This window comes from Epinephelus fuscoguttatus, linkage group LG22 (genome assembly GCF_011397635.1).
Source record: "Epinephelus fuscoguttatus linkage group LG22, E.fuscoguttatus.final_Chr_v1".
In the NCBI taxonomy this organism is placed as follows: Eukaryota; Metazoa; Chordata; class Actinopteri; order Perciformes; family Serranidae; genus Epinephelus; species Epinephelus fuscoguttatus.
Window position 1 is genome coordinate 34,807,438 of NC_064773.1, and position 25,706 is coordinate 34,833,143.

Genomic DNA, 25,706 nt, shown 5'->3' on the forward strand with positions numbered 1-25,706 from the left:
TGTCCTTGAGAGTGGGTGGGGTCCTTTACATGCTGACATTGACCAAAAATATCAAATAGTGTGTTGAGATCATGAGGTTGAGGTGAATGTTGAAGTAACCAATTATTACTAAGAAATCAAAGAGTGCAGATTACAAATAAGAGTTTGCTCAACTCCTAGAGAAAATGTGCATATAGTGTTTTGGAGGGCTATAAATAATTACAAGAAGAATGCAAGGTGAGCATTAAGGATAGCACAGAGGTATTCCTATGACAAAATTACCTTGTGACATTTTCTTGCATTCGTCTGAACCTTTAAATACAATTACTATCCCACCCTGTCTTCTGTCCAGGGGATTGTAAATATAGACAGTGCAGGCAGTGCGGTTGCAGTACATGTACAGTACATGTAGTAGGTGATATAAATATGGGTTTGTATGTGATATAAAATTAATTGCTTTATTTGAATAACCTTATGTTATTCTATAGCGAATTAGAATATGGATGGTTGAAGTTTTTAGTCCTTTATCGTGCTTTGGACTTTTTGAGCAGTCTATTTGTTGTACTGAGGGAGTTGTTTGTGAGAAAATGTAAGAGATGGGGAGCGCCAGGAAATAGGCCGGAGCTGGTTAGCGTAACAGTGGAGGTCAAGGCAGTGGCAGCGCAGCAAGTTGTCATTCAGCTAGAAACCGGAAGTGGCCACTTGGGGCTTTATCATTCAGAAGTTGTCAGTCAGCACCCAGAGTGTTTAAAACCATGTAAAACATGTCAGTTAAAATACGTCTCAGGGGGCTGGGATGGATGCCATAATATCTAAAGATGGAAGAATGATTCCCAAAGAAAAGAAGTTGTTGATAATAAAAAAAAATGCATTGCACAGATAAACTGAGACCAGTTGTAGAATGAAAGAGTTTTACTGAAGTGACTGATGGTTTGGTTAACAGGAGGAATGGGGGCGAAGATAAAAATCCTCCTGACGCATCTTCAAGAGAGTCTAGAAGCTTCATAAAATCTTGTTTTAAGATTTCAGACCGTTGCTTGGTGTAATTGCAACCAACATGAATTATAACGTTGTTTGCACTAGGATATTTGACAAGGAGGCTGATGCATTTCTCCATAATTTCAGCCACTGTCACGCCAGGAAATCAAAAACACTTGGTGTGTTTTCTTTGGACTTTTCTTATATGGGAATCATCTATGACAAGCATGGTCAGACAGAGAATTGATGAGGAAGTTTGAGGTGATGGGGCTGAGGACGAGTGGACAGCAACGGGGAAAGGATGCAGAGAGAAGGCTAGAGGTGCAGGACTAAACTTGAAAAACTTGTTTTTTTTAAGTGGGAAGCATGCTGGAGTCTGGAAACTGTCCTAAATAGGCCAGTTTTGTCTATAGTTGAGGGGGAGCAAAAATAGTGATTCTGAGCTACAGGTCAGAGGAAAGACACCACAATGCAGTTCAAACTTTTTACAAATCAAAATAACTGGAGGCTATAATAGCCTGTCAGAAAATGCAAACACACATATGACTCCAAAAAAACATTCTTTCTTGACGTAAATGCTAACAGCGTAGGCAGCTGGACTTGCTTGTCTGTCTTGAAGGCGTTTCACCTGTCATCCAAGAAGCTTCTTCAGTTCTAAATGACTGGTATGAAGTTGCAGGCTATAAACCCTGTGTGGGTGGGAACCCTTGCAGAGTCGTAGGGGTCACATGAGCTCTTAGTTTCAGAGTTGTTAAGGTCATAATGTAAGTCGTTGACCCACCTGGCCACCATGTGAGTCATTAGGGTCAAGTGGGACCAGGGGTGAATGGGTGTGAAGTCGTCTGGGGAGATGTCAGAGGAGACAGTCTATCCTTCTTAGACTGTGCAGTGCACATTGAACAGGAAACTTAAATCTACAGGAGTGTTACAACCTAGTATGTGTCTAGGGGTAAGGGAAGCAACATAAAACCAAACAATGAAAGTAAAGTGAATAAGGCAAAAAATAACAAAAAATAAATAAACAATACAAGCTACGCTTTTGTAAAAAGCGGCACAAAAAAAGAAAGCACGCTCGCAGGCTCTGCAACACAACCCGAAAATTGGGCTTCAAGAAAGGAGCCTCAGCGGTGAATTACATTTACGGCATAACAAACTCAGGGAAGGGCGGCGGGTGACGGCAAACCATAAAACAATTAAAACAAAACTCTGACCTGTCACCAACAAAATAAACACCCCAACTAACTAACTGTGGTGGAAGGCCACCCAGAATAACAAAACTAAAACATAGGCTATCTGGCTCTATCACTTACCTATCAAACAAAACAACACTCAAACCGACACCCATAAAGCTAGTGTACCATACGGCAAACAATCTACGCGTGTATGAAAAGGATATGTGGCTAGGCTACAAAGCTAAATCCTAAAGCCCACAGATTCCCAGATACAACAACAACGAACAGATTACAGCAGCTGAAAACACAAACGGAGCGAGGCGGACTGCTCAGGTTAAATCACAGCTGCCATTGCTCTTGACTCCGTGCAGCTTTTAAAGGTTCAAACGAGGGGCCGGTGAATCGGTGATTGGCCGGAACCGATGACGACAGCGAGGGGGCCGGCCGACCAGCAAGCGGGGGAACACTGAATAGCAGCAGAGGAGAGTGGGCTGGAGGCGTGGTCCGCCGGGGATTCCCTCCAGAAGAGCAGACAATTAGACACACACATAAATGATTGACAAGTGCTGGCCGAATAATTCCCATAATGACGTGCACAGCACATTAAACACAGAAAATAATTGTACTAAGGTCCGGAGACCGTAACAAGGAGAAGGAACACTCCTTTGAGGACAGCAATGTGCATATCTTGGCCAGGGAGGAAAGATGGTTTGAAAGAGGACTAAAAGAAGCCATCTACATCAAGCTCGAACGACCATCGTTAAACAGAGGAGGTGGCTTACGACACTACTTATCTTCCACCTACAATGCAGTCTTGGGATCCCTTCCCAGATGAATTCACACTCATTCACCCCTGGTACCACCTGAGCCTAACGACTCACATGGTGGCCAAGCGGGTCAACGACTCACATTGTGACCTTAACGACTCTGAAACTAAGAGCTCACGTGACCCCCTACGACTCTGCACGGGATCCCACCCACACAGGGTTTATTGCCTGCAACTTTGTACCAGTCATTTAGAACTGAAGAAGCTTGTTGGATGAGAGGCGAAAGGTCTTCAACAAATGCAAGCATGTCCAGTTGCCTATGCTATTAGCACTTACGATTACCATGACCTGGATGACTGAGAATCTTCACCGACAAGTTCACATTCTTTATGGACTTATTTCTCAGAATGTAAGATTATTATTATTTGTAACAGTGGCCGAAAAACAACATGTGCTAAATATTGCAGGAGGATGTGTCCCATACAACTTTTACTTATTCTGATTGGACATTTTCACTAGATGCCACACAAGTATGAACAGCTATGCTATGGTTAATAGTACTGTTATTGTCATAAATACTGCATACTTTCAGTGTTTGACAACACTATAGAATCTAAGTGAGCATTTGCAGGTGTTTGATTTTTAAAAGTCTGATCACATACATTGAATAGATTTTTCTTACATCTTTACAATCTGTACTTTTCTTTTCCACTCTTGTTCATCCTTTTAATCCTCTCCTGAATTTTTCTCCCACTTCCTTTCCTTCCCCTTTGCCCTGATGTTCAACCAGGTGAGGGGGAGCTAGCAGCTGCTCACTACCAGCAAGCTGTTAGACTCAAACCAGCACACTATGTTGCCATGGTGAACCTGGGCCGCCTGCTCCGATCATCCAATGAGAACAAAGAAGCTGAGTCTTGGTACAAGAGGTGAGTACAGTATGATATTTTAGCAGTGTCATGTCTCTAATAAAATATGTATTAGCTGCAGGCCTACTGCTGCAAAGCTGACAATGATCTTTAAAATGGGTTGTTAGCTCATTCACAACATTCAAAGTCAAAGAAGGAAAAGTAATCCATTACATCAGTGAATCACACCCCAACCACAGAGGAACTGGAGGAAAAATCAATAAACAGAATCTTAAGCTGAAAACACTAGTGCCGCTGCAGTGCAGTGCGTCACGTGACACGTGTCAGAGTGCTAGCAAACACCAGAAATGTAATGCTGTAGCTCATCAACAGACTACCACACAAAGTTGTTAATACTTTTACTGAAAGATCTGAACTTTCTACACCTATGTATTAGCTCAAAACAATGTGTAGAGAGCTCCTAATTAAACATGATTTATCTCCTGAATAGCTGATCTCCAAAACTATGACTCAGCAGGCAATATGTTTTTTGCCATTGCCTTTATAATGATTATGGGTCATTTAGCTTGGGATATTTCTCGCCCTCAATGAGTCTCTCCTTATCCATTCTTTGTCACACACGACACAGCAACAGAGTTTTCTTTGCATCAACGATGATGGGGACAGGGCTTGAAATTAACTTTTTTACATGGTAGCACGGGGGGCGTGCACAGATGAAATTTGATGATTTGATGAAGATTCGCACAGATGAAATGAATCCAAAACAGTCGCAATTTCGAGCCCTGGGGACATAGAACAGTGACGTGAAGTGCCACGAGGCAATGCATCCATGAGTGCTGTTGCGTGTCTAGCCAACGCGGGTGTGGGGTTGTACTTGGAAAATATCAGGGGCGTATTTGTTGATGCGCAGTGTTTGCTGCTGTTGTGTTTTGGCCTTTATAACTGGAAAAAAATTTAGCATCAATATTCAGTTTTTAATATTGATTTTCAGTTTCCATCGGCCTACAACCTTCCATCAAACTCTTGGTAGAAAGCAAAAAAATGCATTTTCCAAACATGTATGTGTTCCTTTCAGGTGAAGTTTTAAGAGAATTTGAATTTTCAATTAGGTTAAGACTGTAGTTGTAATATTTTTGCATCAATTAATCCACATTTGATTTATTTTGAGACAATGGCATAGACTAGACTCTGTGTGTCAAATATACTTCCTCATTATCTGCTCCTGGCAAAACTTGGTAGTTTTCTTTGTGGTGAGCAGTAAATCAACATTTTGTAATCAGTTGGTCTCATTCATGAAAAGTTTGTAAATCTTTGAGGAGATGTGCACATAAAAAAACGTAATTCTATAAATCTTCACTGCATTCATAAACCCTGTGGAAGACTGATTTGATCGTAGGCATGTGTGAATGTTCTTGAATGCCAATCTGTTGTAAACTGACAGCACTGTCCCTCTAGTCAGCAATTACCATACATCCTGCCTATGAATAGCAAGTGACAACCATACATGGAGGTGATAATTACTATGGATAGGTGCATCCTGTCAACCTACGAACATGGAGCAAACAAAGAAAGAGGAAGAAGAACTTAACTTATAATATTTGGTGTGACAGGGACAGGTAAATCAAAGGCCTGGAAGGAGCTAAAGGATGTCATTAACTCTGTCCTCTGTTGTAAGAACCATTCAAAAAGTTAAACCAAAATGGTTCAGTATGAAACTTGATGCAAAAAAAATGCATAAGTACACAAAAGAAAAAACACAAAAGCTACAAGAGGCTCCTCCCAGTCACAGCTACAGATGAGTACATGGCTTGCATCATCAGTTATTGTATTAAGTGATAAATCAGAAAACAACTGGAAAACAATCAGTCACGTCAGTAGACTCTTATATGTTATGAAACCTAGTTTGCTATAATCCAGCAAGGAGATGAAACCTCAAGCCTTGTTTCCACCAAACACTTTAGGTAAGGTGTCTTTGGAACCAAAAATAACCCTTTGAGACACGGTACCTAGACCCTAGGTCCATTTAGTGTTTACACCACAAACAACAGGGCTGTAGCCAGGGTTTAGCAATTAGTGAGGTCCAGAATTTGAAAAGAATTTGACTAAAAAATATATGCATTTTAATATCTGTTTGGATCACTCTAGCTAGTAGCTACTTTATATTAGGCTCAGAGTTGGGTAGAGTACTTTGATTACTTTTTGCAGTAACGAGTAACCTAACGCGTTTGTTTGCTGTTTGAGTAATCAAATACTTAAGTACTGTAAGGCAGATCACAAACGTTAAGTTTGACCCTCCGTTATCCTGTCATAAGATTTCCCCCGTTAAAGGGGTTTTTTTGGGGAGTTTTTCCTTATCCGCTGTGAGGGTCATAAGGACAGAGGGATGTCGTATGCTGTAAAGCCCTGTGAGGCAAATTGTGATTTGTAATATTGGGCTTTATAAATAGAATTGAATTGAATTGAATAAGATGTGTTATGTGTTGCTAAATATAGCATGTTGATTGGTTAGTGACAGTCACGTGAGCATGCATGAGAACGTAACAAGATTACCATGTTTTCAGTTTGTTGTTGGATGTTGAACGGTGCTCACGGCTCACTGCGTGGACAGCCTAGCTTGCTGTTCTGTGCCCGAGCTAGAGGCCATAACCCAACCTAAAAAGCGTGCCATTGAGATGTATGTTCTGTACTTACCGGCTGAAGTCCAGTAAAGTCTACAAACGAAGATTCCTTGTTGTGTGAAGTACTTTCCACCCACGCACAAAGGATTACATCTCATCAAAAGGTCCGAGCACAACAGTACATTTTCAAACAAGACATCAGTTACTTCCGTTACTTTTAGAACGCTGGTCCTTCAGCTCCGAAACAGCAACTGCTGTCGTTTGGTTCTAATAACAGAGATAACGTTAAACCTATCGGTCTGAAAGAAGCCACGGAGCTTGTGGCTTGCTACGTGGTCGGAGAAATGCTGCCATTGTCTAAATAGGTGGAGTAGGACTCGCTGACAGACATGGGCGTGATGTGACAGGTGTGTGTGTGATGTCATCGGGTTATTCTTGTCCTGTTTTCATTACTTTGGCTATTATTTGAGTCACTGCCAGAACTGTGTCTGTTCCATAGACTGTATAAAAATATGTGCCAGCCGACATGTTGTTGTAGTCACCTAAAAGCGTCAGCAGATGGCAGGAGCTACATTTGAAGCGCAATATGTAAACTATCAAGCTACTGTATCTTCCACAGGAAGTTCTGACAAATGTTTTAGAATAAAAGTCTATTTAGAAAATGGAGGGATTATTTCAGCCGAGGTTATAAGGGGCTTTTAATTTGAAACAAGTGTTGAGTTTGAAATTACAGTGCGATATGTTAACTTTACAAAGGCAATGGGAGCAGATAAAAAGTAAATATATAAACACACAGAGGGATCAATAAATAACAGACCTACTATAATGTAGTTTGTTTCAAATGAAGCTGGGAGCCTCTGCAGTTGTGGTGAGTAAAAGCCCCGCTGCTATTTGTTAATGTTATTACTTTATGTCCGACCATGAGGATGTACCATTGTTTGCTAGCTTGATACTAATGACAGTAACATTCCCCCTTTTACTCTGTGTGGTAACATCCCTAGAGGAAATATTAAAAATGCTTGGGTGTTGTTGTCATACAGTTGTCTATGACAACAGGGGGGTATTCCATCAAGCTCGCTTAGCTCAAAGTCTGGCTTAAATGGCCAAGTCCCGCTTATTTTAGTGAGAGTTCAGTTCCACCAATGTGGCTAAGATTAGCTCCAACTTGGTAACCATGGAAACATGGTTCTGGCTAAGTCGGACACTTGGAGCTAAGCTCTGACTTTCTGTTCTATCAATCTGAGCCTCAATTCTGTTCCATGAAAGTGGTTAACACGAATGCCAGCCTTGTAACCATGGTGACTTATGCTGCCGGCCAAACCTGGTCTGGAGCAGGATTAAGGTGAAGATGAACTCCACTAATGTCCAAAAGACATGTCTGTTTTGCATTTACATACACAATGCACTGATAAAATAATTTGTGAAACCAAAACGTGCTTTCCATCCACTTTGGAAACTAAGCAAAAAGTGCATTTGGTAAGTATTATGATTTTGTAACAAATAAAAATCAATCTGTTTTCGTTTATCTTGATTTCATCCTTATAGATAAAGATGAATTAAATAAAATAAAATAAATTACAATGAATAAATTTAAAGGTATGATTAAAACACATAGAGGAAGCCTACATCAGTCACCTAAAATGTCCTCCAAATGACTGCACCAGGTGGAGACTATTAAGCAGAGCAGTCAAGACAGGCAGAGGGACACACATTCAGCAGAGACAAAGACTAAGAGAACATGGCATGTCCATTCATTGAGCCTAGCCACTTTATTCCCCCACCCCACATTGTATGGCCCATTTTCACAAACAGTGCGTCACAAAGGGCTTCACATAGCAACATGACATCCTCTACCCTTAGACCCTCACTGAAACAAGACGGAATAACAAGACCAAATGGCTTTTGAATATTTATTGTCCTGAGTCACCAAGCTGGGGAGACAGAATGCTACAGAATTAAATACTGTAAAAACAATGACCTTATTCTCTCTGCCTGGATTCATACTTACATCCTTTTCCATCTTGTTGATTTCAAGTTTTAATTTTTTTATCTGCAGTTGTTTATGCTGGATCTGCAGCTTCAGGTACCTTTTGTAGAGCACCTTCACATCCTATGATCAGAAAATGTGTCAGAGTGCAGCCAAAATGCAGCTACTGGTGATTTTGAAAACGGGAAAAAGAAAAGAATGGTAACTCACTTCACTCCTTCCGGTTGAGGATGGGGTAGTCTGCTGCAGCAGGATTTGATTTATTAATTTTGACAATGCAAACAACATGAATAATATTTAACATTCAGACTTACATCTTGGAGTACAGTGTCTTCTACAGAAAGAGTCTCCTCTTCATCTCTGTCCTGGTGATAGTGATGACTAGGTCCTTCACCCTGGAAATGGAGGAACATCAGTTAGAGGAGGCTAGACAGCATTTCAGTCACAGATTGGGACTTACAGGGTCTCCTGAGGGCCCTGCTGCAACTTCCGGGGGTTCCGATAAAGTGATTTGTCCCTCCGTTACTAATAGAACAAACATGTTAACAGTCAGCAAAATCAACTGAGGGGCTGTCGCCATGCAGCGGAGGGACAGTGGTTGACAGTGCAGTACCTTCAACAAATGCGGCCCGTATCTCTGGATCAATAGGAGAGGAAGCACTCCCCCCCTGAATCCCATCAATTTTGGGGCCCTTGTTGGAGCTGAGGGCTAGGGATTCGGCCTGTGTCAACTCCTCAGGTGGTGGGCCCCCACCAGTGGCTCCCAGTTGAGCTTTTTTCTTGGTTGCTGCAAGGAACATAGTCACAGCTTTACACTCATATTTATACATTTCACATTATTAAAATTATTATGCATCACTGACCATTTGTAAGGATGTTTTTATATTTTATTTTGACCTGTTGCCAGGTGCGTTTCTGGCCTCCGAGGTTGCTTCTGTTTGGACAGTAAAAGAGGTTAATTAAAGACACAGTGAATGCTGAGTGAGTTTTAGTTTGTTCCTCATCCTACTGCACAGACATAAGGGTAAAATGAAGGAATTAGCTCCTTTTTATGCAGCAAGAGAATCAATTAACCCCTGCAAACATTTAAACAGCGCCTCTGTTGAATAGGGGGAATGAGGTAAATGAGATAATACATGAGCAATTGTGTGATAAATGTTTTGCATATAAAACAATTTGATTATGGCCACTTCAACTCAGATTATAAATGTGATTAAATCACTATCTGTAGCCTACAACTTGTCGTGTAGTGAATTTCTTTAATTTTACAGCCGAAATTACAATTATCTTTTATGTTGAACATAACAATTAACATTGAGATGGTTATCGTCTGAAATAATGAATGGATGAATCACTTACGCATTCAGCCTGTCGGCAATTGTCTTCCATGCTGCCTCTCTGGCTTTGTTTATTGGAGCGGTGTTACCTTTTTTCGTTATTATCTCCCGGTAATCATCATATAGTTCCATCAGGAGAGTTTGTTCAGCAGCAGTGAAACTCTCTGCCCGTGGTTTGGCGGCATTCTGAGCCATTTTGCAACACTTTCAGCACTCGACTTGTTGGGTCTTTTTATATTCCGCGGGGAGGCGCTCAGTGTGAGGCTTAACAGGTGAGGCTGGAATTAGCGTCAAGTGGAGCCAGCTGATCTCGTTTGATGGAACGGGTTGGGGTTTGGTTTGGAGTTGCCGTTCATTCAAGCTTCAAGATTACACCATAGTCCCGATTTTCTTAGCGACTTTGATGGAATACCCCCCAGATCATTCTGTGTTTCTACTGGTCAAAGTGACGGCTGTGATGGGAGAATTGGATCTCAGTGAAGGGCAAGTGGTCCATAACTTTAATTTTGGAGACAAAAAAATGTAGGCTTACAGTGTGTTCACACCGGGCGCGAGTAAAATATTCGCCTCGCTGTACTCGCGCGAGTTTGACCGCTGGAATATTTGTTTTTACTCGCGACATTCATGCGAGTAACAATGTGTTCACACCGCTAGTAAATCAGACAAGTATGCCGGCCGGAAAGCAAGCTACATCGGTTGCTAACTGGGGCTAATGCTAGTGCTAACTTTGTTGATAGAAACGTACAGCCCATAGTTGGAATCAATTTTCAAAACTTACCAGGCAGACCAACCTCCTCACTCACTCTCCTCCACGCCATAAAGTCATAAAGCTCAGGGTGGCCACAAACAGCTATTATTAGCTTGTCCTCCATTTTCGGAACAACGCGGGGCAGTTGTTGACCATTGAGGTCCATCCAGATATGGCAGATAAGTGTGTGAAGGCTACCTGCGTTCTCCATAACCCAGACACCTGCAGTGAGGGCGAGCATCCCGGTCGCCGTCGGTGAAGTGGAGCCTGCATTGAATATTAGCACCAAAATAAATATCCATCTGTCTCCGGTGAGTTTTTTGCGTGTGAAAATCAATAAATATTCACTGTATCCGGCAAGTCACATGTCGCCTGAATGAATGTTGTTTACTACAGCGAGACAGTGGCAGTTTTTGGCGTGTGAAAATCAATAAATAGTCACTGTATCTGGCGAGTCACATGTCGCCTGAATGAATGTTGTTTACTACAACGGCAGCAGCATGTCAGTGACGTCGGTGACGACAGGAAAATCTCAACGCTGATAGGCTGCCCCGACACAGCATCAAGCGAATATTTCGCTCAAGTTCAATATTTTGAACTTGCGCAAAGAGGCGAATGACGCGAATTTCGCGTGTTTGCTCCATTCGGGTCGCGTCAGTGTGTTCACACTGGGCGCCGGCACAAATTTGCGTCTATTCGCGTCTTTACATTGACTTTGTATGTAATCTTATCGCGCGGAAAATTCGCCTCGCGCCCGGTGTGAACACACTGTAACAGTGTGTTCACACCGGGCGCAGAAAGCAAGGTGAATATTTTACTTGCGCCCGGTGTGAACACACTCTGAGTGTCCTGTGGTCCATTGCCCAATAGGAAATGTAGAATACTCAAAAGTACTTTAAAAGTGCTTGAGTTACTTTTCTCAGGGAGTAATGTTGGAAGTACTTTTAAAGTAATTGAGTTACTTTACTCAGGGAGTAACGCAGTAAAGTAACGGGTTACTGTTTTTTAGAAAGTAACGCCGTAACGTACTTTGATTACTTTTAAAGTAACCCTTACCCAACACTGATTAGGCTGTACATAATCCTATACAGTGAGGTGATAGTTTATCTATGGCAGGCTACTTTGTACTAGTGGGTTTAGTACAACAATAATGGTCTTTTGAGAGGGAGAGGAGGGAGAGAGATTTTCTATTGTAAGGACTCTAGAAACCTATTTTCACTGAGACATATTAAGGTGAGAGTTAAAGAGACCCCTTTAACCAGTTTTAGCAAAATTCATACCAAATGACCAAAATGTTTTCTGTAGCGGGGGATCAAGGAGGTTGATTAGGGTTTGGATTATTGCATGTGATTATTATCAAATTCTAGGCTAGCAAGAGTAATGCAACAACAACAACAAATTAATAACCCTCTAGGGGTGTCCGGGGACATGCTCCCCCGGGAGAAAAATTTGTATTTTAAAGGCATCAGTCTGGTGAATTCTGAGAGCCAATTTATGATGGCAGAATATGTCTAGATTTCAACATCTTTGTGCTTTTTATGTGTGAAAAATGTTCTATTTTTACTGATAAAAACACTAGTGGTATGTTATGGTGAAGGACCAGTGGTTAAACATTTCAGTAATCAAAAGAAAAATGACTAACGTGCTGATCTGCCTCTGGAGGGCCAGTGTTTCCCCTATATGCAACTATATGACCACCACTGCTGATTTATTTATTTATTTATTTTATTTTTTTTTTCATCTTAGCTCTTTAGAAACTACTGTTATATTATTTGGCGCTACGATGCTTCATATCCAGGCCTATAGAACAGGTCTATACCTTGTCCTTTTATTAAACAAACTAAATAGCCTCATGTTATTTATCTTATTTACATGACGGCATGTCATTTCTGTCTCTACATGGTTTCACATTTACAATTCTCCTCTGCTCTCTGTATCGCGCACAGCAGAGTTTTGCACCGATGCGCACACACACACACATATACACACACACACACACACACACACACACACACACACAGGTGAGCACAACAGAGCGCGGCTTGGGCGCTCCAGCTGGTGCGCTACAGAGTGACGTTCATTTACTGGAGGCATTTCATATCTGGCTAATTTTTGGAGACTATGGCGGGGCAAATTAGACTATGGCGAGCTGCCATAGTCTCGTCAGTGTTTGGGAAACACTGCCAATACATCAGATAACTTGCTGCATATCGTTTCAAAATAAAAGCTGTTCGTGTGTTAATATGTTTACCATGCTGTTTGGGGCTTCTTTTTTTTTCTCTTTGAAATTTTTTCCAAGGTCCGAACTTCGGTGACCTCATAGCTGGCTACGGCCATGACAAACAGTACTCTTAAATGTGGGTCTCTCACTGGGATGCCAGGTCCTTTGGGATGGGGATTTCCGGATCTCCTCAGCAAATGGCACTGGGTTCTCAAACACCACAAAGATGAGCCTCATCAGGTCTTCTACAGTCTGTAAAATTTTGAATTTAAAAAGGCAACAGATTCGGGGGGGGGGTTTGCTTGCCGCCACCTAGTGTCAGCGGTGTTGCTCGCACTGTCGCAATGACCAAATTGACCGTGGGGATCAGAGATAATCAATAAAATGTAGGCTGTAAAGCCACCAGTATACTTCTCTGTATATGTAGAATGAGAGGGTGTGTGGACACTATACTAAATAAATGGGTGAAGAGGCTGAGCAACAATTATAAGATTTATCTGAAGAAAAAACAAATAGTAATACAAATAATTATATCAGAATGCACAGTACCAGTACATCAAATCATAGTAAATTATACCAATATGTACAGTATCAGTACAAACAACAGTAGACACGTAAGGGATAATGCATAGTGAGCCGGTGACTGTTGAAAAATAACTCGACCGACAGGGGAATGGAACCCTGAGGCGCAGCGGAGTTATTTTTCAACTGTCACCGGCTCACTGTACATTATCTTGCTTAGAACATGGCTTACTACTAAAACATTCAAATGTTACAACTGGCATCAATATAATTAAATTGCTGGCAGAGTGTACTGACAGAGGAGAGGTGTTCACCAGACAAACGGGAGCAGAGGAGAGGATTTTACTCCACTTCTCCCAGTCAGAGATGCTGGGTGCCCAGTAACTGCGAAGGCTGCCCTCACATTCATGGCCAGTGACCAACATGATCTCCCTGCTCTTCAGGTCAGCTGGGGAGAGCTGTGTGGACTAATGTTACCTGATTTTGATGCTCCTCAGTCTAAGGCTGTTGCAGTGAAAAGTCCAGTGTTCACTTAGTTGGGCATAACTTAGCTGGGTGATGAGAAGAGAACAGAAGGTAGGGAGGGGGGGTATCACTGTCTGATGGCTGCCGTAGATGGCAACAAGGATGTCAGCTGACCAACACTCGCTACCCAGTCCCTGGTTGCGGCGATTTGCGATGCTGGCCAGCTAGGAGTTAACTAATAGCCAGTACAGTACGGTCCTCTCTCGTCTAGCTAACATTTAGCTGTGTTACTGACTGATCCATTAGAAAGAAAGCTAGCTGGACATCGGTTTTGAGTCCTCTTTGGTCACGGAGCTCCCTCCATCTCTTGAACGCCTCACTGAGGTTTACTCATTTTTCCTCTTCTTTTATCACTCTCCTTTTTGCTCTTCTTTGCCTCCTCAGACAGAGGAGCTCGTTTTCTTTCGCTAGGCTGTTTTTCACTTGTTTCCAAACTTTGTCTGTCTGCCATTGTGCTTGTGACTCAACTATGTCATGCCCAACTCCTCATAAGGACCAGCTCCAGTCCCTGATTGACTGACCAACCAGTTTTGCAATACATGTTGTGTTTCCTGCCGTAAAGCAGATTTTTTCCACAGAATTTCAGCACCGGTGGCAGAAGCTTATTACAAAAATTGCAAAGCCACTAAGTAACCTATGTAAACGCTGATAGTCTGATTTTACTGTGGCCACTACCCTGTGCAACCCACATTATTTTCATAATGATATATTTAGGAAAACATGCTATCTGTTGCCTCTTTAAGTATTGATTGATTTCCTGTTTTTTTTTTAATTAGGTGCTTCCCTTAATCCACCTTCCTTGTATATATTTTAAGTGTTCTCATAACTATTTCATATCTTTTATCTGATGTTATTATGTTGGAAATGAAAATAAAATTGTTTAGAAATTATACTGTATGTAGAGCCATTTTTTTACAGTCTTTGCTGAGGGTAAAACAAAACTAAAATAATACATTTTAGCTTTACTTTCCAACATTTTGTTTTTTAAATCTCTGCTAATAGCTCATAGTAACATATACACAAAATATGACATTTGTGAAATCTATTTACAGGTACTGTATCTCAAACACAAAAACATATAATTTCTGTGTTATGTATCTTTGCTTCTTGGGATACTCCCTCAGAGTAGCCTTTTACAGCTGTGTGCTGATGGCTGCCATCATTTAAGATGCCACAGACTGCGTACCCATTCAGACGGTTTGTGGAGGGTCCATTTGGTTTCCTACATCATGGAATCTGTCTATAGTGGAGAGGGGCATGATTCCCAGGGCCCTGCTGTGATGTACGCCAAAAGACAAAAGAAAACGAAGTAACATAAACTGATATTGCAGCAGATGAAGTCAACATGTAAAATGCTAAACAGTGTTGTCCCCTGTAAATCAGCAGACCACACATACCTATTCAGACACATTTAGAGACAGACAGACATACATACAATGTCCTTTCATTACATAAATACTGTTTAGAAACGATATTGTGAACGTCTTCCATGAAACAAAGCTCTAAGTAAAAATCCTGTTGCACATCTACCATGAATAAATGCAGGTCTAAATTCAACCCCAGGTCTGAGTGCTGTCATGTTGTTGGCTAATTGCTTGAGCTAGCGTCAGATAGCTGCTTAGTTCAAACATTAGACATATAAATGTTGAAACTTTTGTCAGTAGCTCTGTTAGATGCGCCACAATTCAATCTTTCAGTTCATTTTACTGTGACCACCCAGCTGGCAGTGTAACTTACTGTAAGCTGAGTAGCAAAATCATTTCAAAACAATAACTGTGGTTAGCCAGTTAGCCGAGGCCTACAGCTATAATGCTATACAATACAGTAAAGAAAAGTAGACTTGTTTGGGGGCGTGGCTCAGTGGCTGGCAGGCGGGCACTGTGTGTATAGATAATGTGTTACATTGTGATGCAACCAAGTTACGGAAATAAAGCCAGGCATGCAAACGAGGTTCAGGCTGCTGAGGAGCTGTGTCTCTGTGGGGAGAGAGAGCTCCTTTTAGCATGGACTTCGGGCTTTTGGCTTACTGCTGTATAAAACACTAAAGAGGAGGAAAAAGAAAAAGCACAGTAGGTTCTCTTTAATTACCGACCATAATCCTCAATCAAGTGTTCACTAATTATACTGTACACATTTCTATGTTTTATCACTGTACACCTCGAAACACTTTATCTAAAGAGAATCACAAAGAGAATCACAACCGTTGAAAGTCGTCCTCTGTGACGTTTGATCTTTTTCTGCAGGGCACTGCAGGTGACAAGAAAGGTGGACATCCTGACTCCGCTCGGGGCTCTGTACTACAACACGGGCCGGTACGAGGAGGCCCTGCAGGTGTACAAAGAGGCTGTCGCCCTTCAGCCAGACAGCACGGACATTTGGCTGGCTCTGGTAAAGAGACACACATTCACTCACCTGTCACTGAATCAAGACATGCAAGGACATCTGTGTGTGTGTGTGTGTGTGTGTGTGTGTGTGTGAGAGTGTGTGGGTTGGGAAAGCTGCCACATCCTGGATATTCACTAATGCAACATCCGTCTGTTCTCCAACATTTTGGCAAAACCTGAAACAAAACTGTTTCACACACACACACACACACACACACACACACACATTCACCCATTCTGTTTTTGTCCCAGGCTCAGGTTTTAGCCATGGCTGGTCGTACCAAAGAAGCAGAGAAGATGACCCTGGACATCATATCAAGAGAGGGCAGTTGTATCGAATGTTACCGCCTCCTGTCTGCCATCTACAGCAAGCGCGGCAATTACACAGAAGTGTGTGTCTGTGTGTGTGAGAGAGAGACTGTTAATCTGTATGTCTCATTGCCTTTGTGTCTGTTGCTCAGAGATAAAATGAAATGCAGTTAATAGGCCTAACATAGCACTTTTTAGCAGCTTGGGCAGGCTTTTCAGAATTGTTTTCAATGAGATTGAGTTGTTTGTTTGCTGCTTTTGCGTTGCTGAGCGCCTCGCTATTTTTGCTTTATGTGCCTTGAGTTTTAACAGGAGTGCCCTGAGTGCATGAAGTTAAAAAAACTTTGACTCAGAGCAGAAAAGAGCATAACGTTATTTGCATTTTTTCCATTAGTCCAGTTGAATCAATTGAGAGGCAGACCTTTTATCGTAGCGATGACAACAAACTAATGGTGGCTGTTGCTGAATCCCTGGAGCTATGATTTTATTAAACTGTAGTTTCCACGAACAGATCAGAAAACAGCTACACAGCTGGAGAAAATAATTAACATCACAAGATGTTCAGATGTCTTGCAGCTTGCCTAGGGTGACGTTGAAAGTGAACTCATATTTAACACAAACCATGAACTGTGCACTACCTAATAGGTAACTAGTAGTACAATTTAAATGAAAACGTCTTATTCAATTTTATTTATAAAGCCCAATATCACAAATGACAATTTGCCTCGGAAGGCTATACAGTATACAACATCCCTCTGTCCTTTGGACCCTCACAGTGGATAAGGAAAAACTCCCCCCCCCCCCCCCCCCCAAAAAAAACCTTTAACAGAGAAAAAAATAGCAGAAATGTCAGGAAGAGCAACTGAGGAGGGATCCCTCTTCCAGGCCAGACAGATGTGCAATAGATGTCATACAGAACAGATCATCATAATAAATATACAGTATTCCATATGACAAAATGAGACATAAAGAGAGACAGAGAGAGATGCATGACAGACAGTAATGACAGTAGCTTACAACATTATTAATTTAAGTAGTAATATTATGATAACAATTATGGCTATTGTGTTACAATATGTTGTAAGTATATGTTAATATATGATAGTATATTTATGTGACAATAATAATCGTGTATAATAACAGTAGAAATAGGACTAATAATAACAGCAGCAGTCGGCGGCATCAGGCAGGACCACGGCAGCAGCACAGCTATTTCACACGATCCAGGCACAGCTGTGATACGAGGTAACCTGCCACACAGTGGAGCACAAAGGCTCCGGAGAAGAAGCCGAGTTAGTGACATGCAGTAGAGCCGCGTTTGTGGGATTCAGTAACAGGACATGAATGTTAGCAAAGGAGAAACAGAAGCTCTCTCTAAGATATGACGGAGCCTGACCATTTAGAGCTTTGTAAGTTAGGAGAAGGATTTTTTTAATTTTATACTATCCCTGTCAGTGGCCATCATGTTCCTGTATTATCGTGCAAAGAGACTTTCATGACTGCTGCTTCGAGTGTCCTAGTGTGGACCATGCAGAGAGTGGTGTTCAGCATCCACCTCCCTGTGAAGCCTGTCAAGAGCTGTCCAAAATTAGATGGAAAGGATGGACAGGACGCTGAGACTGGACTATAGTCTCATCCCTCAGCTGAGATCCAGGACCTGTTACAGAAACAGGTTATGTCTGTTGCCCCCACTCATGACACACAGATGGGGTTTTACTCTATGTACTTTCTGGTTCTCAAGAAGGTGGGAGAGTTCAGACCAATTTTGGATCTCAGTATCCTAAACCCATGCATTGCTGGCAAGTCGTTCCACATGCTAACCATCAAGCAGTTACTGGAACTGATCCAGACAATTGGTTTACAATCATCGGAATCATCAGGATTGCATTGGAATCATCAGAATTGCAATTGGATTTGTAGATGATGGGGTTCTGTAGGTCATGTTAGACCATGGGGTGTGGACACTGGGGTGGTTTGCAGCCAAGTGTGAGGTGGTCAAGATAAGAGCCAGTGGCCATAATTCTCTGCTTGAAAATGCTTTGTCTTCTTTGGGTTGGGAGAGAGTTACTGCCCAAGCAATGAGTGCAAGTATCACTTGGTCTTGTTCAGTGAAAAAAAATAGAGCATGAAATGGACAGGCAGCTTGGCGTGGCATCAGCTGCGATGTGAGCGTTGCATCGGACCATGGTGGTGAAGAGAGAGCTGAGCTGGAAGGGAAAGTTCTTGATTTACCAGTGCATCTGCATCCCAACCGTCACCTGTGGTCATGAGCTTTTCTTGCCTCAAGGAAAGTTTTACAAATATACAACTTCGATGCATCAAAAATTTTTAAAAGAAGGAGTCATAATTGGCCTTGTTTGCACCTCAAGGTGTCCTGTCAACAGTTTTACAGAAGTCTCTTTGTTAATGGTGGTCTACTGAATTTGTATCGTATAGTATTATTATTATAATGTGCCACCTGCTACTCATTATTCAGTATCTTTCCCAAGAATACTTAAGCATGCAGAGTGGAGGAGCCAGGAATCAAACTGATGATCTTCCCATTAGTGCTCCAAATGACAAAAGAAAATGTAACTTAAGCAACTTAAACTGATATTGCAGCAGATGAAGTCAACATGTAAAATGCTAAACAGTGTTGTCCCCTGTAATTCAGCAGACCACACATACAGTGCCTATTCAAACACATTGAGACAGACATACATACAATGTCCTTTAATTACATAAATACTGTTTAGAAATGATATTGTGAACGGCCTCCATGAAACAAAGCTCTCAGTAAAAAACACATTGCACATTTACCATGAATGAATGCAGATCTTAATTCAACCCCAGGTTTGAGTGCTGTCGTGTTGTTGGCTAATTGCTTGAGTTAGCGTCAGATAGCTGCTTAGTTTGGACATTACACATATAAATGTTGAAACTTTTGTCAGTAGCTCTGTTAGATGCGCCACAGTTCAATCTTTCAGTTCATTTTACTGAGACCACCCAGCTGGCAGTGTAACTTACTGTAAGCCGAGTAGCAAAAGCATTTCACAACAGTAACTTTGGTTGGACAGTTAGCTGAGGCCTACAGCCAAGCACTGGGTGTACAGCTTCCTACAGCCATCTACGCCGCACTTCAGCAGTTGGTAGTAGCTTCCTTGTTTGTTTTTAAATAACAACATATAAAACCTGCTACTCATTATTCAGTATCTTTCCCAAGAGTACTTCGGCATGCAGAGTGGAGGAGCCAGGAATCAAACGGCTGATCTTCCCATTAGTAGATGACCCACTCTACCTCCTGAGCCCCAGCCATCAGGAATTATTAGGGCCCAAGGACCAATCGCAGGCGGTGGCGAAGTTCCTATTGAAACTGAAGGAATAAAGGCCAAGCACTGACCCCAGGAGGTGGCGTAAGCCCTTTTTAAACAGAAGGAATAATTATTAATGAGGGCCTGAGCACCAAAAAGGGTGGAAGGATGCTATCAAAACTGACAGAATTATTATGGCTTGAGTACCAACCGCAGGCGGTGGCGAAGGTCCAATTGAAACATAAGGAATAAGGGCCGATCACTGATCGCAGGCAGTGGTGAAGGCCCTTTTAAACTGAAGTAATAATTATTATGGGGCCCGAGCACCAAAAAGGGTGGAAGGACCCTATTGAAACTGACAGTGTTATTAGATTAGGGCAATGCCCGCATGTGGTGGGGAAGGCCCTATTGAAACGAAAAGAATTCTTATTAGGGCCCAAGCACCGACCGCAGGCAGTGGCAGAGGTCCTAGTGAGACTGAAGAAAGGAATTATTTTAAGGCCAGAGCACTGACCGCAGGAGGTGGTAAAGGTACTTTTGAAACTGAAGGCATTATTAGGGCCTCAGCACCAAACAGTGCAGGGACTCTTGTAATTGCTATTGACTGTTATTATTAGGACCTGAAGACCAAGCAGTGTCAGGACTCTATTGTATTGCAAGGAATTATCAGGGCCCAAGCACCGAAGGCACCCTATTGAAATTGCTAGAATTATTATCATTTATGATTTTTATTTGTTGCCTTTTAGCACATTTGTGGGACCACTTTTCGCCACAAAACAGGAAGTTGGTGTAACTTGTAATTTGGTCCGGACGGGGACTCGACAGGCGACCCTCCGGTTCCCAACCCAAGTCCGTATGGACTGAGCTACTGCTGTTTTTAAAGTAAAAGCCCTCACCTTTAAATGGTTATGTTCCAGCACCACACACTGCATGCAGGAAAGATCTAAGTTATGTACATAGTGTTCAATGATTGTGAAGATGCACAGCCACAATAACCAGTGTCTCAGCAGTACCCCCAGTGAGCGCGGAGGTGTGAGGAGTAGTTTATGGCTGCTTACCACTTCATTTGTTTTATTTTTGTCATTTTCCAACTTAAATAACATAGATCTTAAGAATTACACAATTAAAATTTTATTTCATTTTCTTTTGACTGTTATACATTACAAATACTTTATACATATACTTTGACTGTCATACATCTTTGTTTTCCATTTTTGACTGATTTTATACTTACTCCCTCCAATTTGGAACAGCTTCTGGATACAGTCTGGAAGCATCTTTTTTTTTTTTTTTTTTTACTACATACATCAATGTTGCGTTTTTAAATCCACCAAATCTCAAAATTTGACAGCATGTAGAGTTTCTAAATCATTTTATGGTTGGTTCATAATAACAGTTGTTATAGCTCTCCTCTTTAGCATAAAAATTTTGTATGCATCTACCTAAATCTCCACACAGTAGGTAATGCACAGGTATGCACATATCTGATCATGTTACTCACTTTACCATACTTGCTCAATCCACTTTCTCCAGTTGTTGACTAACTAAGAGAAAAATCAAGAGAAAGTGACATGGGCTTGTATGGAGTTATATTGGGGCCAAATGTTTTGTATTTGAAAAAATAAAATTTGAAACTGAAAATTTTTGATCTTGAATTTTGAAAAATACATTAATGTATTCAAAATAAAAAATAAGTGTACAAAAAAAATTCAGGTTAAATATAATTATGAATCACCCTGGTAATTCTTTTGAATAAATTATTTATTTCCATTTTCACTTTCTTATATTTAGATATCTGAGATCCTATTTCTTTCAGTTGCACATTTTATCTTTTGAGATTCAGGTCTTATTTTTTCCAGTTTCAAATCTTTTTTTCCACATTCAGATTTTTCAGAACTTTCTTTTTCACTTTCAGATCTTTTCTTTTCAGTTTCAGACTTTTGGCCTTGATCTAGCATGGGGGCGTGGCATCAACTGAGAGAGGTGTGGAATCATGACCGACAGCTTAACAAAAAGACTAATGTTGCATTCTATTGGTAGCCGGAACCGGGATTGATACTGTTTCCGGTCTGGAAAGGTACAAAAGAACACCCGTTTTACCCGGAGGTCTCGTCATCAAACTCGGGCAAGGTCCAGGTAGACTGAGTTGGTAGAATTGACGTCATGACGAAGATGGCTGCGCACATTGTGAATAGTAAACAAAGTTATTTGTCCTCAATTTGTCCTCATATATGCTGTTTAATTAAGCGTTTGTGTTGTACAACTCAAGTACTTTGCAATGGCATTTCTATTTCCACTGTTGATTTGTGTTGGAAAAAAAGTCTGTGCAAGCCCGTTGTAGCCTAAAGTCGTTTGAACCAGCAAAGTCTCCAGTGCTCAGCAACCATGCAAACAAAAACAAACTTATGGCGTGCCGCCATGTTTTCCGGACTGTTGCAATGAAACGCTTTCAAGACGATCATATAAATCTGACAAGGAATGACCGGCCTGGTTTGCCAAATGAATGTGGCATAAGGACCTTCCTCTATCACGTTGCCTTCAGGGAACGTAGGCACTAAAACAATTCAACTCAACACTTTCTGTAGGCTACACCATGTGATTGGCAGTGACAAAACTGATGTCAGTGACAAACTTCCATTTGCACAGCATGCACGAATATCCTGCACGGCTACATCTGTTTTAATTTCCACTGAAAGGCTAAGGCTGTTAATATGTCACTTTATGAAGTTTTAATAATCTTCAATACAAGGTAAGTTTATCCAAATATCGCCTTATTTGAAATTTACTCCGATGTTTTCGGAGAGGTGAGATGTGAAAGCTGTTCAAGACAGTACTGAGGACCAATTGACCCTTTGCTAAGCCCCACCCCTTTGTGATGGTCCGACAAGCTGTCGGGGTAAGCATGGAGCCCACACTGTAACTAACTCCCTGAAGAAATATTATCATATTTTTGGAAAACTGAAACAATGATTCCATAGAGAAGCAGACAGAGGGGTCTACAGTCTATGTTTGAAGGCTATATCCAGGATGTCAAACGGACTCAGCAGCAACAACATGTTAAAAAGACAAAGATAGTTAGAAGCTAAAGCCGAACTATAGGCTACAGATCACAGTGTATAAGTGAACCACCACATCACTGCTGGTCGCCGCAGAAGACTGAATAAAAAGGGAAACTTTGCTATTGAACCAGTTGTGTGGCATCACAGTGTCAACAGATGAACAGTGTTTGGCTTCGCCCCCGTGCTGCTGCCAGCATCCAGACCTCCACTGCCAGACAGGCACAATGCAGGATTGATCTTTTTTCCCTGTTATAATCATTAACAAGCAAAAGCAACATGCGTACATTCAGTAGGCTATATCTTCACGAGCTAGCTAGCTAACCCTACATTTTTCAGGGTTTGATTTTGGTTTTGAAACAGGGAAGAAACATAAATCTCCTTCCTACCTCTCCAGGTAAGGAGCATCATTAATACACAACATGCCCCAGACACAACATTTAGCTCCAAATCCACAAAACCAGCCTGAAAATGAAGGAAATCTGAAACGATTCCATTAGAGTCAATGGAGCACGGTGTGTTGTTGTCGGACCCAGAGCCCTTGAATTGCCAATCACATGGTGTAGCCCAGTGGCGCCATACAGAGGAGAAAAGTGAGGACAATTCCAAGGGACCCTGACGGACAGGGGCCCCAAAAATAGGTAAAAATTAATATAGAATTATTAAACCATCATCATTAAGATTTTTTTTTTTTTTTTTTCAAATATAGTAATAAAATTAAAGGCGCTGTATGTAAGAATGTGGCCAAAGCGGTTACTGCACTCAAATTCAAAATACTACCGCGAGTCGTGTCCGCCCCCCCTCCCCTACAGATTTGAGGTTGCTGGACAGCGGCACACTGGACACTGATTTGTTTGCCCACGGGCGGCTGCCCTGGCAGGGCCGTGTCGCCGCGTCCGTGATCTTTGGTTTTCCAGCGGACCGTTTGAGCAAGTCCGGCTTCTCTGCTGCTAACGCTGCTGCCAGGATACAGCTCATGAGGAGCCGGCTGCTAATGCTATGTACTGAGACACTGCTAATGCTGCTTGCCATGCTGCTGTAGCTCAGTCGTAACTGTAACTGATGCTGAGACTCTACTGACTGCGTGACTGGGAGACGGCAGTGGGTGGCGCAACAGGCCAAAACACAAATTCAAAACATAAACATGATTTGCAGACTGTAAAATATTTTTTTAAATGCGAATATTCTGGCCGTACTATTGTTGTTCGTGAGATCAGTATGTTATATGAACATTATTCCTTAGTTTCTGTGACATATTAGGAGGATTTTCCAACTATTTGCATTAGATTTCTTACACATAGCTCCTTTAATGATCTACTTGTTTTTACTTGTTTTTGGCAGTAAAAGTTAAATATCCCCTTTGACCAAAAAGTAAGCATCCATATGTGACCCAAATTTTCTCCAACAAAGCTGGGCAGCCTATAGTCTGTGAGTGGTAGAAATTAACCTGTTAGCTTAATGTCCATAGAGAAATAAGATAGCTACAGACTAGTGTTAGCCTACATTTCACTCCTTTTTAACCTACATTTAATCCTTGCAGGTAAATGTTTAGCAAGACATTCACATTAAATCAGTTGTCCCTGCCCCTTTTACCAGACTCAACAACAGATGAGTCAGAAGCAGCAGCCCTGTCTCCCCATAACTTTAGCCCTCCCCGTCCCAATGAAGAAGGTGAGCAACGTTGTGTCGAATGACATGTCAGTTAGCATCACTGCAGGGAGTGTGTGGGAATTTATCTCTCTCTCTCTTGCTCTTTTTTACCATTACAAAAAGAAAACGAAATATTTTTTAATGACAGAAATTCAAAGTGTGATTTCTTTTCATGGGGCCCAAAATTCCTGGCGGCGCCCCTGGTGTAGCCTACAGAAAGAAAAGAAACATAATAGGGGAGGGTCCCTAGCCTTTTTGTTAAGCTGTCTGTCATGATTCCACACCCCTCTCACTTGATGCCACGCCCCCGCGCTAGATCAGGGCCAAAAGTCTGAAACTGAAAAGAAAAGATCTGAAACTCAAAAAGAAAGATCTGAAAGTGAAAAAAAGATTTGAAACTGTAAAAAAAAAATAAGTTCTGAATCTAAAAAGAGAAAACGTGCAACTGAGAGAAATAGGATCTCAAATATCTAAATATATGAAAGTGAAAAATGAAAAGAAATAATTTATTCAGAAGAATTACCTGAGTGAATCATAATTATATTTAACCTGAAAAAACTTTTTATACACTTATTTTTATTTTGAATACATTGATGTATTTTTCAAAATTCAAGGTCAAAACTTGAATTTTCAGTTTGAAATTTTATTTTTTCAAGTACGAAACATTTGGCCCCAGTATAGCTCCATAAGCTTGTTTTCACCTGGAAACAGACATAATTTGTCCATTCAGTGTGCACCATTTGTCCCGTTTAATTATTTTCCCCCAGAAGACCATTTGCAGCCTCTGGGCTTAATTCTAAGAGCAGAAATTAAAAATCTGCATTTTATAAGTCAGTGTGTCCAGTGTGTCTGCGGGGAAAATAGCAGATAGTGAAAGGTTTTTTTTAAGCACCTGCTGTGATATTTGCTCTAAACCAGCAGTGCCCCTCAACATTCGCACCAGGAAATACATCCAAACAGCAAGGCAATCAACTCTGAGAGTGGGGGATTTACATTTTTGTTGTGTTTTTGGTCTGTTTGGTCTGTGTGTGTGTGTGTGTGTGCGTTTAACTGTGTGTGTCCACACCAGGCACTGGATGCTCTGGACAAGGCCCTGCAGCAGAGTCCCAGTGATATGACAGTTAGAGCAGAGCTATATTTCTCCAAAGGAAACCAGCTCAGAGAGATGAACCAGCTGGACCGAGCCTTCGAGGTACTGCTCTCATTTCTTCCTCCTCTCTCTCTCCTTGTCTCTCCAATCAAGTTTCCATTTAAACATTTTAACCCAAAAAGTATTTCATTGTGAGTCACTCCATGT

At 41.5% G+C, this 25,706-nt stretch overlaps 1 protein-coding gene across 1 annotated transcript in view; it reads left to right on the forward strand.

Moving 5' to 3' along the window:
- The window catches only part of tmtc1 (transmembrane O-mannosyltransferase targeting cadherins 1), a 301,187-nt gene that overhangs the window by 259,119 nt on the left and 16,362 nt on the right, over nt 1-25,706 (forward strand). Inside the window, exons 14-17 of the mRNA XM_049567069.1 lie at nt 3,687-3,822; nt 15,964-16,108; nt 16,357-16,494; nt 25,479-25,601. Coding sequence (XP_049423026.1) covers nt 3,687-3,822; nt 15,964-16,108; nt 16,357-16,494; nt 25,479-25,601 — 542 coding nt within the window. The remainder of the gene's footprint in view (nt 1-3,686; nt 3,823-15,963; nt 16,109-16,356; nt 16,495-25,478; nt 25,602-25,706) is intronic.